General features: G+C 37.6%; 1 protein-coding gene across 1 annotated transcript in view; it reads left to right on the top strand.

Moving 5' to 3' along the window:
* Window positions 1–354: 354 nt before the first annotated feature.
* Window positions 355–17,354, top strand: part of LOC129717563 (uncharacterized) — a 43,375-nt gene continuing 26,375 nt past the window's right edge. The window contains exons 1-5 of the mRNA XM_055667550.1: window positions 355–1,422; window positions 1,534–1,803; window positions 3,560–3,682; window positions 3,741–4,908; window positions 5,456–6,802. Of these exons, the coding sequence (XP_055523525.1) occupies window positions 1,243–1,422; window positions 1,534–1,803; window positions 3,560–3,682; window positions 3,741–4,908; window positions 5,456–6,802 (3,088 nt within the window). The 5' untranslated portion in view covers window positions 355–1,242. The remainder of the gene's footprint in view (window positions 1,423–1,533; window positions 1,804–3,559; window positions 3,683–3,740; window positions 4,909–5,455; window positions 6,803–17,354) is intronic.

Below are 17,354 nucleotides of genomic sequence, written 5' to 3'. Positions count from 1 at the left end.
AAATTCATGAGCTATTACAATGACTAAGATTATGCTCCAACTATTAGAAATATAGCATTTTTATATATTTTATTTCGACATATTGTCGCAATTTTTCACACTAAATCTAAAATAATACTGATTTCTAGTGTGTTTCAACTGCGGAGATTCACTCTCCAACCAAAAAAATCAAATATAAAACAATATAAAACGAGAAATTTCCAAAAATGTTCCGAATTCCATACAAACCGCGAAAATTTTCATAACGAGATTTGTTTGTGTGCGTGTATGGCGTGGATAGACAAAAATGTAGCATACCTTCTAGAACTGTCATCTATACCTGGGTCTTTGACTGTTATTTTTATGTGACACTGGCTGCACATGACAACGTTTCTGGCTGGTGTTTTCAAACTTTATTCTGTTTTATTCGCTTGTTATATTTTTTCAAGAGGTGCAAAAAAGTGTAATTCTGGTGTAGCACGAAAAAAAAGGATCCTTTTTTAAGTGCAGAAGTGTTACACTGACGCAACTACACAACATTGGTTTGTTTCGTTTGTTTCGTAAAAGGCTTGTCTCATTTTTGACAAATGTTTGTTTATATTAAATAAGCGAGAGTGTGAGAGAACGTTGTGAGCGCAAAAATGACATTAGGGACGCTGTTCGCTTCACAGTGGCGGAATAGAGTCATTTTTCTCTCTCGTGTGTCGCGATTGTATGGCGTACAAACATAAGTCTGCAATGGCTTGCGAAAAGTGTCCTGAACTACGAAAAAGTGATCGAATATATGTGAATCTAGCAGGATGTGTAGATTATAATGATTTTTAATCATTTGAAAGACAGTGGCCTGTTTTGATCAGTAATACAGTGAAAAGAGTAACTCAAAGCTTAAAGCTGCTCAGAGTTCAAGATATTGAACGCCTGTCTGCTCTATTTATTGGCTGGTGTATCGCATACAATACATTCTCAGCAGTAAAGAAACGAAAGCTGCTCTTGGTACTGCCTCTGCTTGTCCTCATTGTCCTTTCCAGTGCCGTAGCGATTGGACTATTTTAATATCTCTACGAAACAGAGTAGGAGAGTTCTTTGGAAAAAGGATCCATTGGGCGTTGTAGATCTACTTGTTAGTGGTAGTTTTGCAGGCGTTCTAGCCGATGGTGTTTCCGTGTGTGTTTCCACTTCGATATCTGTTCACGTACCACGAATGTATACCTATCTACTGCTGCTACAATATAGTGCGAAGTTTTGAACGATCAAGACTGCAAAATGGATACTGCTCTGTGTAGTGATGAAAATGTAGCTATGCACGAAGGATTGGAAGAAAAAACCTGCCGGTTGTGTTGTTCTGGGGAACAGAGTGACCTCAGGTTGATCTTTCCGGTGGGTACTTTGTTTAATACAAATAAGTTGCTTCTCGAAAAGATCTTTGAATGCACCGCAGTACAGGTAAGACAAGACGCCATCAAAAATATCGATCCGATTTAAAGCAGATGTACGAATAGAAAAAAGTCAATTCAACATACATTTCTTTTTCATCTTCTCGTCGCACATATGCAGATCATCAACGAGGGGGACGATCAAAACGCCCTAATTTGCAAGGCTTGCGTTGACAAAATTGACGACTTCTATACGTATAGACAACAGTGCCAAGAAAACGATGACCGCATTCGTAAGCGCGTTCAAAACTCTTCACAAGTCCGCATCAAACAAGAAAAAGACTTGCATTTGGACATAACTATCAACGAATCAATTCCAGCTTGTGAAGATGAATTTCTGCAGGAAGAATCTTCACAACCTAGGCTTTCATCCTACTCGGCAGCGAATGAGGTGAGTTACGGCGCAAGTCCGTTTTTCATGCACTATTCACTGCCAACAGCAGCAGCAACTTGATAGGCACGAGAAACAATCTGCTGCTGGTGTGTGCTCTACTCCAAACTTCGATTTACAAGTGAACCGAGACCGTTCTATGAACAGACGAGTGTTAGTTTCCAAAGAATGTTTGTATACCTATACTTGGGTTCTATGACAAAAATGAAACGAAAATGAAATTTTTGCTTGCTCGACTGCATTTCTTTTGCTTCTTATCTTCGTTTGTTTGTTCAAAGTGTTTCAAATAATCGTCTCTATAGTATTGCGTGTGTTAATTGTTGAATTTTTTTTTTGTAATCCTAAAAACTGCCATATTTTTTAAGAAAAGTCGACTCGAACAAATTTCATCTGATAACGATAACCTAGGAAGTCACTCAGTAATTATTGCTTAGTTAATAAAACGAAATGTTTCATAGAACATTTTGTCAGTATAGAGATCCGCCCGTAATATGTTTTAGTCGTTTTATTTTAATAAAAATATTGTAGGGTATCGAACGTCTTCGTCAGTGGTTTTCTTCGGCCCCCTTTTGCATAAGATTGCTGAAGAAAAACTGCCGAAGAAAACCACTGACGAAGACGTGCGATACCCTATGTGATATTGATATATGGCCTAGTCGTATGACATTAGAAATGTTATAAAGATATTTATAGTTTTTTATCATCCCAAAATATTGATGCGGTTTTTTGGCTTGTAATTGTGAAAACTTGAAGATTATTTCTAATACTTAAAACGTGCGGAATCGACTCTAATATTATTTAACTTTAATAAATTGATTTATGTGTGATTCTTGTTTAGTCTAAATTTCATATACAAATTCTTTGTCCTGAGTTATTTCTATACGTAAAAGTTAGTTCTTGGCCAGTTGTACTGAAATAATAAAGACGTAAACCCGATTTGTAAGAACAGTCAGGGTTGCTACACTTAATCCTTTAATTCTACGAGAGTAACAGATATTTGCTCCAAACAACTCCGCGCAAATACAATGATGAATTTATCGATCAGTAAAATCACAATAATTATTCAAACGAAGGATTACATACGAGCAGCCGAAATATGAAGCAACATGTATCACAAACATGCTAGATATATAATTTAAATACATGTAAATATACAATCCTATTTTTTTTCTGTTGAGTAATAGCTCGAGGCTTTTAAAATAAGCCTTTTAATGTTCGAATCATTTTTAGAAGCGCTTTTGCATTTTTAACAAAATCAATACATAAAAGTTATACACTAAGGTCGCTTTTTACGCGGTTTTTTTACGTGGATTCCAGAATTTACGCGTTTTTTTACGCGGATTCCGGAATTAACACGGTTTTTTACGCTGATTCCGGAATTCATGCGGTTTTTTTACACGGTTTCCTTTAATGCGGCACATATCCCCCGCGTAAAAAGTGACTTGAGTGTATTTAGGATACTGATAAATGTTTAGCTCTGCTGCTATCAATTGGTAAGAAATAATTGATTGATGATTGATGATTTGCAACAAGTCCAAAATAAGACCCAACAATGTCTAGTGGATGATTCAGTCGGTTAATTTTTTGTAAATCGTTCAAAATATGTTTTAGTCCATCCTAAAAATATACATTACGCATAAAAATATGAATTTATATTGTTGGGTATTAACATTGATTAGCCTTGCTAATTAACGATATCTGTATATGCTTATAAAACGCAGCTATGAGTAACATTATTTTATGCCTGTTAAAACAGTTTCATCAAAGTTCTGAAATCGAACCAGTGAGTAAGGATGGTGAAGACAGTTTGCTTCAACCTATGACTTTATCATCGCATCACACCAGCTCATCACTAAATCATGTTGCAATAACAGATGAGGTAACTAAATTTACTTTCATTTTATAATACCCAGTTCAATAATAACTATTTTCAAAAGATTACTATTAAAGGCGAAACTATCGTAGATGATGACGACGTTTATTATAACAGTGACGGCGAGATCGCAGACATGTCATCGCCACAAAAACAACAAGCAGCATCAAATCAAACTGGAAATCAACTAGAAGTCGCAGTAGGCAACAGTAATGGTACCAGTACTAAATCACAATATCGCATCGTGATGAATGCTAGTAACCGCGAACGGTTAGTTTTCCAAGGATACCTGTACTGTCGACATTTTACTCGGAGAGACGGTTCGATTCATTGGAGATGTAGGCTCGGAGGTTGTCAAGCAGCAGTCAATTTACACTCGGATGGTACTATAACACACGCGAATACTCATGGTCATTGTCATCCACAAAATGGATTAGAAGATGATATTGGTGTGTTGGAACCTTCTGCAGCTGACGACGAGAAGGAGGCGCAAGTTGATGTCGAGGCTTCATTCGAACATTTTGGAGAGGATGATACGACACAAGAAGATATAAACGATTCAGAACCAGTTGCCGTTAGTTCGGATAGTTTGCAGATAGTACCGAACAAGAAAAAAGGAGAAACATTGGTTCATTTGGGATTCAAATACTGCAAACGATATCTGAAAATGGATGGATCTACGTTCTGGAAATGTCGTTCTAACAATAATAAATGCTCTGCTGGTGTGTATGTGTACCCAGATTCTAGGGTTAAGTATCATGGTATACATAATCACGAAAAGGTTGTAAACGAAGGCCAAGAGGGAGATCATGATAATTCTATTGAGGGAGATATGGAACAACCGTACACCATCATTGAGGATGTTGAAGACGATGATGAACCAGAGGATACTGATGATATGGCTGCTTTGCTAACAAGCAGTGTCGAGGTAATGATGCCTGCGGATCAAAAGCAGATCAAGAAAGATTACGAAATAACTACAAATGTCAAAGGAAGAGAATGTTTAATTTACGAAGGCCACCAATATAGCAAGGATAGGGAACGAGTTGATGGAGCAGTATTTTGGCGCTGTCGTCGAAATTATGATAAATGCAGAGCAATGGCTATTGTTTACAACAATGGCAAAGTTGAAAAGTGCGGTGAGCATCATCATGAAACTGACAAACGGTATCTTGAGCGACAAGAACAAGGAACCGGTAGTCGAATGTATCGTATAACAAAGAATCAAAGAGGTACATATATAATTTCCAATTTCCATATATATATATGGTTGGCGTGCAGCCAAACCGAACCAAGCGCGAAAAACATTAGGGATCTTCACGTCGAGCACGTATAGAAATACCCAGCCGTAAACTGTGTATCATCCATTACTCGTCAATGGAGGTGAGTATTTTTAACGGCTGGGTTCTTATGTACAAGCTCGCCATGAACACCCATATTATTTCGAGTAACCGGTATTCAAAGTTTAACCACCCCGTACGTTTTCTGTAAGCTAAGAGAATTTTTATACCATTATGAGCTCTTCAAATGATTTCGATAATTTTCTTGGAATATAATATAGATTATCGATTGTCACATCCACTGGTGTTCGTCTTTTTTTTGTGAGACCACTGCAGCCTTTATTTTGATCTTTAGTGGCTGTTAATAACTGAATTGTTTAAAAAATGGCGCTTGTTCGGTCTTATCGCACCTCGACCATCTATGAAAAATAAAATATAAAATTCCAATTTTTATGAACATTTGACACATGATGAATTCAAATAACGCATTTTATTCCAGGAAACGATGCTCTCGTTTTTGATGGACACCGTTTTAGCAAGGAATGGTCACGAGTAAATGGATCTATCATTTGGCGTTGCTCGTATAAAAGCGGTATATGCAAGATGAAGGTGGTTCTGAATGCCGACGGATATGTTCATCATATGGGAGCTGACCACGAACACGATCATGAAAAAACCGAAACACCGGTAACGGAAGAGTATGCTGTAGAAGAAGATGTAGAGATAGTTGAGGATTCATTACTAACTCCAGCAAGAAATCAGCAGAAACCAGTTCCTACTCAACCATCCCAATCATGCCCAAATTTTACTCCAGAGCAACAAGCTGCTGGTGGATATCGCATTGTTAAGAATCGCAAAGGATTCGAAGCTTTGGTTCACGATGGCTTTCGTTATTGCAAAGTACGAGTGCGTCAGGATGGTTCAGTCAAATGGCTATGTAAAATGAATAAAAAAACCTGTCGAGCTGCTGTGGATTTGTTCCCCGATGGATCTGTTGTTAAGGCCAGTGAATATGACCACAACCATGAACGGCCCACGGACATGGACACAATCGAGGATGACGAAGAAGTTGAATCTTCTGCGTTTGAAACTTTCTACCCAATTGACCCAGAGGTTTTTGGAAACAGCCAATGGTATTATGTGAAGAATAGTAAGAATGGCATTAGTATGATTCATGCCGGTTATCGGTATACGAAAAAATGTGATCGCGTTGATGGTACTTCGTTGTGGCGCTGCTCAGCGTCTCAGCGAGGTTGCAAGGCAGGAGTTATTCTGTTTCCAAACGACACGTTAGCTATGGTAGAGAATGCTGAACATTCGCATAAGCCATATGAAAGTGTCAAACCATCGGAGAACGAGGGTGAAATGGTAGATACCAAGAAGCAAAAAGATACGAACGAAGCCAGTGAATTGGATAGAACCACCGATGAAAATGATATTGCGATGCATTCATTACTACAAACGGTTCTAGGTGGAGAGGATGTACCATGGATGGGAGGAGAAATGGAAAATGAGCCGACAAACGAGTCCGTGTGGTTTAACAGTGCCGCTGATCGGCCGTATCCGAGACCAACTGGACCACCGAACTTTAGAATTATAAAAAATCGTCGTAACACCGACAGTTTGGTCCATCGTGGATATCGTTATTGTAAAATTCGTGACCGACAGGATGGCTCGATTCTCTGGGCTTGCCAGATGAACAAGAAAACTTGCAAAGCTTCCGTCAACCTGACAACCGATGGTCGTGTGGAAGTTATCAATGGCAAACACAACCATCAGAAAACTGACTTTGACGATACTGATGAGCGACCTACTGAAAATATCGTTGACTCTAGTTCTGATGTTGGTAAGTAATACCGTCTGTAAAAAACTTTATAATTGTCTTTTTTGTAAGATTTGGACCACTGCGACCATTGTTTTGATCTTTTGTGGTAGTATCATGATTGTCTTTGACTAGGGCTTCTTTTTTCAAGCCAAGCAATAATCAAGATGAATGGGTTTTTTTAAGTTGGTCTGACAAGGTTAAGTACTTAAGACTAATTTACGATAAAAAACTTAATTTCAAAGAGCACATTGAGAGTATGCAAGCAAAGTGCATCAAATATACGAGATGTTTACTCTCATTAATCGAAACTCCCAACTTTGTTTAAAGAATAAACTTTTGATTTACAAACAAATTTTTAGACCAGCAATGCTTTATGCTGTACCGATCTGGTCAAGTTGTTGTTTAACAAAAAAGAAAACGCTTCAATGGATTTAGCATAAAATTCTGAAAATGATTTTACAACATCCTCCTTGGTTTGAATTACATAGACTCACTGGTGTTGAAACATTAGAAGCTATGTCAAATAAAATTATTAACAATTTTCGACAAAAATCGTTGCGATCCTCAATTGCTACGATAAGCTCTCTTTATAGCCAATAAGTTAGTTGTAAGTTTACTTCCCTTTTTGACAAGTAGGTTTAAATCCCTACGAATGATGAGTCCTAACTGCGAAAGCAAACAAGTCTTAACAATTAAAATTACAATTTTTCTAACAAAATTGAGAAGTCACCATTTGTGATTAGACACACATACTCATTATTCACTCATATTTATCATATCTGTTTAGTGGAATTATCCATTAAATGCTCAAAAAACAAGGCTTCGTGATTTCCAGATCGACTTGAACTGTCCTACAGTACGGTCGCATTTTACCAACAGCTCGAGGCTAAGTCTTAGACTACCGAGAGATATTGAAATTTTGTTTTTCGCTTTCAACAGGCAATCTTCTTGAAAGACTACCTGTTGAAACGCAAAGTAATAAATTTGTTTTTAACGTTAACGAGTGTTTAGTGAGTAAATTTGGTTTGAGATATTTCTAATTAAATTCTATAGTGAAGTGAAAGTGTAGTGAAGTTTCCCAGTTATGCCTGAAAAAAAATAAAAAAGCTCGCTTTGATGCGGCTTCAAGGAAACGTGAGGCATCTCCTCCAAGTGACACTGAAATTTCGACTAACAGGTATGATATTCTTTCTTTCGTTGGGGATCAAGAAATTCAAACTTCTCATACTGAGCATAAAGCCGTTATGAAGAAGGTTGAGTTCCACCTATTGTGGTATTTGTAGCAAATTTAAAAGCATTTCGATCAGAGCTGTCATCGTTTCTATCGGATGTGAAAGTTAATTTTCAAATTGGCCGCCAAGGCGAAATTCGTATTTTGGCCGAATCTCTTGATGGCCATAAACATCTTTTACAGTATTACACTTTTTGAAAGGTCTTTCAAATGACCAAACTAATGAGGAAATTAAAGAATGTTTGTCAGAATCACTTGGTTTTGCTCCCAACCAAGTAATTTTAATGAAACGAAAGGCAAATGCCAAAATTACCAAACTGGAATACACCAGGAAAATTACCTAGTACATTTTGATCGTACCAAAGTAAATAATTTGAAATGCTTGGAAAAAGCACGTGTTTTATTTAACGTGCGAATAAAGTGGGAAAATTTCAAGAGACATGGAGAAATCCATAATCTTACTCAATGTAGGAATTGTCAAGCCTATGGTCATGGAACTCGAAACTGCCATATGGCAGCAAAATGTATGATTTGTGGTGACACTGGTCACACGAAAGATATCTGCCCCGTGAAAGAGACCACTAATAGTTTCAAATGTGTAAATTGTGGGGGAAATCACAAATCTAATTTCTTTAATTGTCCTGTAAGGTCAAAAATTATTGCTTCCAGACAACGTAGGAATTCTAAGCAACCTGTTGTCAATGTGGGTATACAAAAGACTTTCAATACTGTTCAGGCATCACCAGCACTTTCATTAGCAGGTGTGTCTGTAGGTAATAATTTAAATTCAGATAACAAATTTCAGACAAAAAATCCTGTTCAGGCAACACCAGACTGTTCATATGCCAGTGTCCTTACAGGTAATATTTCAAATTCAAACAGTAACAAACCATTCGTGTTTGGTGCTGAAAAGTCAGCCAGTATTGATTTAGGTAGTCCAACTCCAGAAAAGATTGAATACCTACAACAATCCATGCTGCAGCTAATGTCCGTTTTGTTGAACTGTAACTCGATGTACGAGGCTGTTAAAGAAAGTATAAAATTTACAACTAATATTATTATGAAATTGAAATTCAGCAATGATTTTAAATAATTCTGTAAATTTTCTAAATTGGAATGCTCGTTCTTTAAAAGCGAAAGAGGGTGAATTTTTCAATTTTTTAACATATTGCAGTTGTGACTGAAACGCTTTTAAAGCCAAATATTAAACTAAAAAAGAACCCAAATTATATAGTTCATAGGTTTGATAGAATTGATGTTGCCTGTGGTGGAGTTGCAATATTTATCCACCATTGAATAAAACATCGTGTTTTACCCCATCTTGAAACCAAAGCTATCGAGAGTTTAGGAATTGGAATAGAAACAAGTATTGGCATTTTATTTATAGCCGCAGTGTATTTGCCTTTTCAATGCACTGGTGAGCGAAAAAATTATTTCAAGGGAGATTTGCAAAAACTCACAAGAAATAAATCTAAATTTTTAATCATCGGTGATTTTAATGCGAAACATCGATCTTGGAATAATGCTCAAAGCAATTCCAATGGAAAAATCTTGTTTAATGATTGCTCGGCTGGATTTTATTCAGTTTTATTTCCAAATGGTGTCCAAATGGTACATGTTATTCTTCTATTAGGAATCCATCTACAATTGATTTGGTACTAACAAATCAAAGTCATTCATGCAGTGATTTATTAACCCATGCTGACTTTGATTCTGATCATCTTCCCATAACATTTTCTATTTCCCATGAAACTATTTTAAGTCCCACTAGATCTGTGTTAAATTATCACAAGACTAATTGGGATAGATATCGTTCTACGATCGAAGAAAATTTAAATGATGATATTATTTTACAAAATAGTGCTGACATTGACAGAGCATTAGATAATTTTAACAGCTTAATACTCAATGCCCTGAATTTATCAGTTCCTAAGGCTCGAGTGAAATTTAATGCACCAATCATTGACCGTGAACTTCAACTTCTTATACGTTTGAAGAACATACGGAGACGTCAATACCAAAGATCTCGTGATCCTGCTTTGAAAATTATTTTTCAAGAATTACAAAAGGAAATTAAACATAGATTCACTCTCTTGCGAAATGAGAATTTCATGAGAGAAGTTGAACAACTTAAACCTTATTCAAAACCTTTCTGGAAACTTTCGAAAGTTCTTAAGAAACCTTCGAAGCCCATTCCAGTCCTTAAAGATGGTGATTGCATTTTTCTAACGAATGAACAAAAATCTCAAAAACTTGCTCAGCAGTTTGAGAGCGTTCATAACTCCAATTTGAACGTAGTAAGTCCTATTGAAAATGAAGTAAACCAAAAGTATGATCAGATCACCACCCAAGAATTTCTTTCTGAAGAGGTATTGGAAACAAACTTGAATGAGGTGCGAACTATTCTCAAAAAATTCAAAAACATGATAGCACCAGGAGATGATGGGATTTTCTATATCCTTATTAAAAGACTTCCCGAAAACTCTTTAAATTTCTTGGTAAAAATTTTTAACAGATGCTTTGCACTAGCACATTTTCCTACGAAATGGAAAAATGCCAAAGTCAATCCAATTTTAAAACCCGAAAAGAATCCAGCTGAGGCATCAAGTTATCGACCAATTAGTTTACTTTCCTCTATTAGCAAACTTTTTGAGAGAATAATTCTCAATAGAATGATAACACATATTAATGAGAACTCAATTTTTGCAAATGAGCAGTTTGGTTTTCGCCATGGGCATTCCACTACTCATCAGTTACTTAGAGTAACAAATATGATTCGAACTAATAAATCTGAAGGCTATTCGACTGGAGCAGCTCTACTAGATATAGAAAAGGCATTCGACAGTGTTTGGCATAAAGGTTTAATAGCTAAAATGTCAAATTTCAGTTTTCCGCTTTACCTTACAAAAATGATACAAAGTTATTTAGCTGACCGCACTCTTCAGGTTAACTATCTTGAAAGCGCTCAAAATTTCATGGACTGTATATTCGCATCTACTAAAAGACAAAACACATCTTGCTTCTCTTATGGTCAAAGAACAAAATCTGGAAAAGGCAAAATAAAAATCTGGAAAAAATCTGGCAGTCATTTCGTGGGGTGAAAGGTTAATTTTTCGAATAAAAGGCTTGGGGTACGCAAAATTTGAGGTGACAAAATTGCAAAATTTCGCGCCAAAATTGAAGTGATGACCTTTTTGCGGAACAGAGAAAATAAAATCTGGATAAAATCTGGATCATCCATGAAAAATCTGGATAATTGGACATCAAAGCTGTCTACCTGGACACATGTTCAAAAATCTGGATAATCCAGCTAAATCTGGATACCTGGCAACGCTGGTGATAGTAGAAAAGGAAATTAGTTTTTTTTTCTCTCTCGTAGGTTGGCAAAGTTGCTAAAAGTGTTGCTAGACTTAACATCCTCCGGGCCGTTGAAGTTGATAATTTCAACACTTAGTGATTCTGATAATCCTTGTCGTTATTTAAAGGCAGAAGGCAAATCTTTTTTACGGCTCGTTTCGTTACCCCATCCTTCGTACGAAGACTCACCACTCGAGTGTGACCGTCATTACCAGGGTGCAGCTCGATAATACGTGCCATTTGCCACTGCAAAGGCGGAGTGTTTTCATCCACTATGAGGACCAGGGCTCCTACCTGATATTCGATGACCTTCACATCCTTTGGTCGCTTCTGCAATTCATGCAGATAATCTTTACTCCATAACCGCCAAAATCTTTGCTTCAGCTCTTGAACCAATTGCCACTGAGACAATCTACCTAGAGGGATTTCCTCGTACGACGGTTCTTGAATTGCTTGAAACTCACGCCCAATTAGAAAGTGTGCAGGAGTAATGACATCGATGTCATTCGGGTCCTCTGACATCGGGACAAGAGGGCGTGAGTTCAAGATTGCTTCTATTTGCGCCAACACTGTAGAAAATTGCTCAAATGATAGCTTCTGTTCTGCCATGACCAGCTTTAGATGGAATTTCACTGACTTTACGCCAGCCTCCCATATACCACCAAAATGCGGACTCCGTGGTGGAATAAAGGACCATTCGATTGCTCTCTCTCCACAAAATTTATTCATTTTCAGCTGATGTTGTTCTTCGCGGAATAAAGCGGCAAGTCGACTCATTTCATTACTGGCACCTTCAAAATTGGTGGCGTTGTCCGAATACAACTTTTTAACTAGTCCACGGCGGCTTACGAAACGTTGAAGTGCCCCATGAAGCCTTCGGTTGTTAAATCAGAAACTGCTTCAAGATGTATAGCACGTGTGGCCATGCATACGAACAAACATACATAGCCCTTCAATATTGCAGCATTTCTCATTTTGTTATTTGATCGAATCTTAAAGGGACCTGCGAAATCTATACCAGTATGCGCAAAAACCGGGGAAGGTTGCACACGATAATCGGGCAAATTTCCCATTAGTTGAGAAGCTCTTGTTGGCTTCGTCCGAAAACAAGGAACGCATTGATGAACGATTTTACGAATTACACTCTTCGCATTCATTGGCCAGTACTCTTGACGAACAATACCCAGAAGACCTCGCTGTCCGATGTGCAGATTCATACCATGTAAATATCGTATCAACGTTATCGTTAATGGATGTTTTTCAGGCAACAATGCTTGATGTTTGTGTTGGTATGGAATAGCTGCATTTTTCAATCGACCACCCACACGGAGGATTCCACCGCCGTCAATAAAGGGATTTAAATTACGTGTTGGGAATTTAAACTCCTTTCCTGCCTTGACTAACCAGCATAATACTATATGGGAATAACTCCAAAGTACCACGGAGTCAAATTTAACGTCGAGGGCATTCAACTGTGCCACTGCAAGCCTTGAAAGAAGCTGAGCCGCCAAAAGCTCAGCACGCGGGGTAGTAATCTGTTTCTGACTCTCCTTTTTCCTTGGGAGAATCCTTGATTTGCTACAAATCAGCCTTTATCTAGCTGATCCATCAGTTTTCACTAGCCTGCTATATAAACAGGCGCCGTATGCCAAATCCGAGGCATCTGCAAATCCATGGATCTCCACAGTAGCAATGGGCAAGATCGATCCGATTTTTGCAAAATCGATCTTTTCTAGTCGACTCATCGATTTTTTGAATCGATTTTTCTGCGCGCGATCTTCTGCTGAATCGATCCTTTGGATGGCAAGATCGTTTTTTTCCGCCTGAAAAATAAATGTGTGCAAAACGGATTGAAAACAATAGTGATTGCATTTATTGTTGCTAACGTAATCTGCGGCCGAATTCCGAGAACACTTTTCTTTGAAGAGAAGAAAATTTCTTTATTGATAGTATACGAAATTTTTCTCTCTCCGAAGAAGTGTGTGCTCGGAATTCGGACACTGATCTGAAAAATGTGTCAATTTTTTACCGGGATGTCCATAGTTGAAGAATGGGCTAAAATTTAATAGACATGAAACCGAGAAAAACGCATTTCAAATGTTTTTGTTGGCTCAAACAATTGTCTACGTCCATGACAACTTTTTTCATGAGTATGTCACCACCCCCATATCCAGCATATCCAGCTTTTCACGAACGGTAATGGCGTATAGTGCACGCAGCCCATTTTGACGTTTTCTGTAGGTCAAGCAAGCTGGATAACCTTGTCGTCGAGTTGAAAAAGAACAATCCGCAACCAAATTAAGTCCCTCCAGTATTTTTAACGCCGTAACCATTTTTTGCCTTTGTAAACGCGACATCAATAGACAAACCCGTATGAAATTTGGCTAATACGCTTGCGTTGTGAAATATATCAAGGATTAGGGGTGGGTGAAACGGCTCTTTTGCAAGAGCGGCTCTAAACCGACTCATGGTTCACAATGATTCACGAGCGTTGACAGTTCGTGTTGTCTCAGTAAACTTCGGGTTCGCGCGAACCAAACAGTTCTGGTGCGCCCAAAAAACCGTGGTTCTTTTTCGTGAGCCGTTCGTTCTTTCGCTCTTTCCTAAGAACCGGTTCATATGAACGGCTCGTGAGCCGTTCGCCCATACCTAGCGAGGATGAAAAGAACAACGAGACAAGACCTCGAACTGAATATAAATTACCAGACCACAAGACCGTCTCGAAAGTTTGACATATATTGTATACAATCATTACTATCTGATTGGTGTACTTTGGGTGGCAATGGAAATTGACTTTGACAGTTTTATTTAGAAGTAGTGTTCAAAATATCGCCTTCACGAACAGTTAGCAAAATTTCGATTTTTTGGATAACACCCGACCTCGACGTTTTATTCATTTCTAATAACCAGTTCACATGATGTAATATTGCCCATCTTGATTTCAAATCCCATACTCCAAATTTTCCGTGAAAACTAGATGTATGTATGTTTCAAGATCACGATATCACGGGATATCTGCTATAGTGTGAACAAGGCATAAGACATTTGGCACAAAAAAAACTATTACAAACTGTGCTTTTCTTCATAAGTCGAGAAAGTGAAATTTAGACCAAATACTCCTGAATTCCGATTTAGCTGAAATTTTGCATTGCATTGGATATTGAATTTACCATTTTGGATATTAGCCAACATTATTTCATATTTGCTACCTCTGCAAGTAAACTTTTTGAAAATTGGCTTCCGTAGGGACGTTGTTTACTATCGTTGTGGGTGTTTACTATCAAGCACCAATTTTTTGATTTAGGTAGAAAAGGCATATGCGCTTATTTTTCAACTTTGAGTAGCGGGGTACTCGTTAACTCAAATATTGCAAAAGTTGAATTGAATGGTCGTGTATATGCCGTGCTTTATTCTGTTCTGCATGGTGTCGCACTCGCCATTTTTGTTTATTTGAGTTTGTTCTGCGGATGTTCTGATTTTTTTTTATGAATTGGGTTGATCAGCTATATCAGTTTTTCATATCATCTGAATGATCTGAATTTTCCAAGTAAAACGTGATTTAAAAAAAATTCTATCATTGTCCTTCGCTTTTTAAATCACGATTTAAAACTTCCTGAAATCTGTTCGAAACCGCTACAATGACAGTTCGCCCATCTACCAACTGTCATTGTAACGATTTAGAGCGAATTTTTATTTTTCATTTAAAAACCGAACGCGACACCGCGCTAATTCAAAACAATTTTCGCGAATTTCCGAATTAACGTGGGTTTGGAACCAGAAACGTTTAAGTGTTTATCTAGTAAAAGACTTAGTCCAAAAAATACCCTCCGCCCACCGAAAGATTTGGAATGACCGTCAAAGAGGACAATTTTAAATACTGGTTCTAGAGCGTCTCGGGTTTTATCTAAAGCCCTTCTTGCTGGACTACTTTTCGCGGATTTAAAAAAAAACTTGTTTTTACGCGGATTTTTAAATTAGCGAGGTTTTTTTTTACGCGGATTTTTGAATGAGTTCTTTTTTTTTACGCGGATTTTCGAATTACCGCGGTTTTTATGCGTTTTTTTACGAGGTACGTATCCCCCGCGTAAAAAAACTGACTGTATACAGGTTTGGATTGCTCTTAGTGCATCCGAAACAATAGACCATTTCACGAATTGACAGGTGTCACGGATCCTGCTGATGTTCTTGATGCTTTCACGTGCATTATGTCAGCAGTTCCAAACTTTCTGTCAAAATTTCGTTCATGAATCAAGTTCCCAAACGTCTCGTGAAATGGTCTATGGGATGAGCGACAACGAAAACTTTTAGTGGAAAAAAAACGCTAAGAGTACACACGGTTAAAGAAGATGGCAATAAACTAAAAAAGCCGTATCGTTAGTAGATGTTGCGTACGAAAACTCGATGAACATGATTAATAAACCAGAAAACGCAAACAAAACAAAATCTCCATAAATATAACCAAAAATAGTCGTAAAAAGATTATACCCAAGTAACAATTTTTGTTGCCTAAACATTTACTCGATCACTTTTATTAGGCTACAGTTGAACAATAACCGAAATGGAAAATAAAAAACTACTGTTAAATGGTTGTTCAGTTGAATTTGGAGAAATTATCCGACACACAGTTTAGGAACGGCGAAGAGGGTTTTGAGCAACAACAGCAGAATATTGTATGCAACAATATAAAAATATTCTGATGTTGTTGTTTAAAACCCTCTTCGCCGTTTCTGGACAACTGTGTGCCGGAAAATTTCAACTATTGAACAGAAATTTTCTATTTTCCATTTCGGTTGTTGTTCTACTGTTGTCTGATCAAAGTTATTCAATAATTATAAAATGCTGTTCCAATTTTCATAGAGTTCCTCAGTTTCCGAGAATAAAAAAAATCTTTCGGGGCATCACTGACGTTGACGTTGCTAAATCTTTTAGTGGTTTAAAAAAATGTTTATACTGCAATAAATCAACTATACGACGCATCCAGAAGAATGTTTTATTAAACCGGTGATCTAGCGTTCGCGTCTATAAGAGCTAAAGAATTGCTCTTTGAAAGACTTCAAACGCATGTATGCAGCATTTGAACAACATGTGCAGAATAGTGGCGGAGTTGCCGTTTGAAACGTTCAAATAGCTTTTATCGTGATGTGATAAGTGGAGACCTTTAAAGCGCTTCAACGCAGCACATATTTATTAGTGCTGCTGGCATTCACTTGCAAACGTTTGAACAACTTCTGTTAAGCTAGAGTTTCACTGTTGAATAAGTACATGAACAAAGATTGCTGCAATGTTTGTTCAACAAATAGTTCAACGTGTTGTTTATTCAGCATCGATTGCTTCAACACTGCTTTTGGCCACATTTGCTCTCATAACAGCTTCCAAATTGTTTCTTGCGTACCGAACAAAAATCGATTTTTTGTAAAATCGATTTTTCAGGCTCGATTTTGTTATGAATCGATTTTATTGATTTTGATTAATCGATGCAGGAGAATCGATTTTTGTTCAAAGATCGCCCATTGCTACTCCACAGTATATGTTCTTTCCGACAGGATCCATCTCGGTATGGTCAAGTCATTCAGATGATTTAATTGCTTATGAAAGTCTGTCCAAAGATTAGCCAATTCGGTTGGAACTGGTTGATCCCAGCCTAGGTTGAAGGTCCATAGTTCGCGCATAATTAACTTTGCTGCTGTTACTACCGGGCCCACGAGACCCAACGGATCGAAAATTTTCGCAATCTTACTCAAAATCATCCTCTTCGAGAGAAGACTACCTTCTACGCAGGAATTCTCTGCAACAATAAACGTGAAACAATCTTCCTGTGGACGCCAGGCTACACCCAAAGTCTTGATTACTGCATTAACTGCTGGATCTTGGATGTGCATGATACCTTCTCGCATAAATTCCGGTACATCTTTCAGTAACGCATCAGAATTAGAACAAAATTTGTGCATACTGAAGCAACCTTTCTCCAGTAGACCGATTATCTGA

This window comes from Wyeomyia smithii, chromosome 1, assembly GCF_029784165.1.
Source record: "Wyeomyia smithii strain HCP4-BCI-WySm-NY-G18 chromosome 1, ASM2978416v1, whole genome shotgun sequence".
NCBI classification, from domain to species: Eukaryota; Metazoa; Arthropoda; class Insecta; order Diptera; family Culicidae; genus Wyeomyia; species Wyeomyia smithii.
The sequence above is the reverse complement of the archived record's forward strand: the minus strand, read 5'-3'. Positions and strand labels throughout refer to the sequence as shown.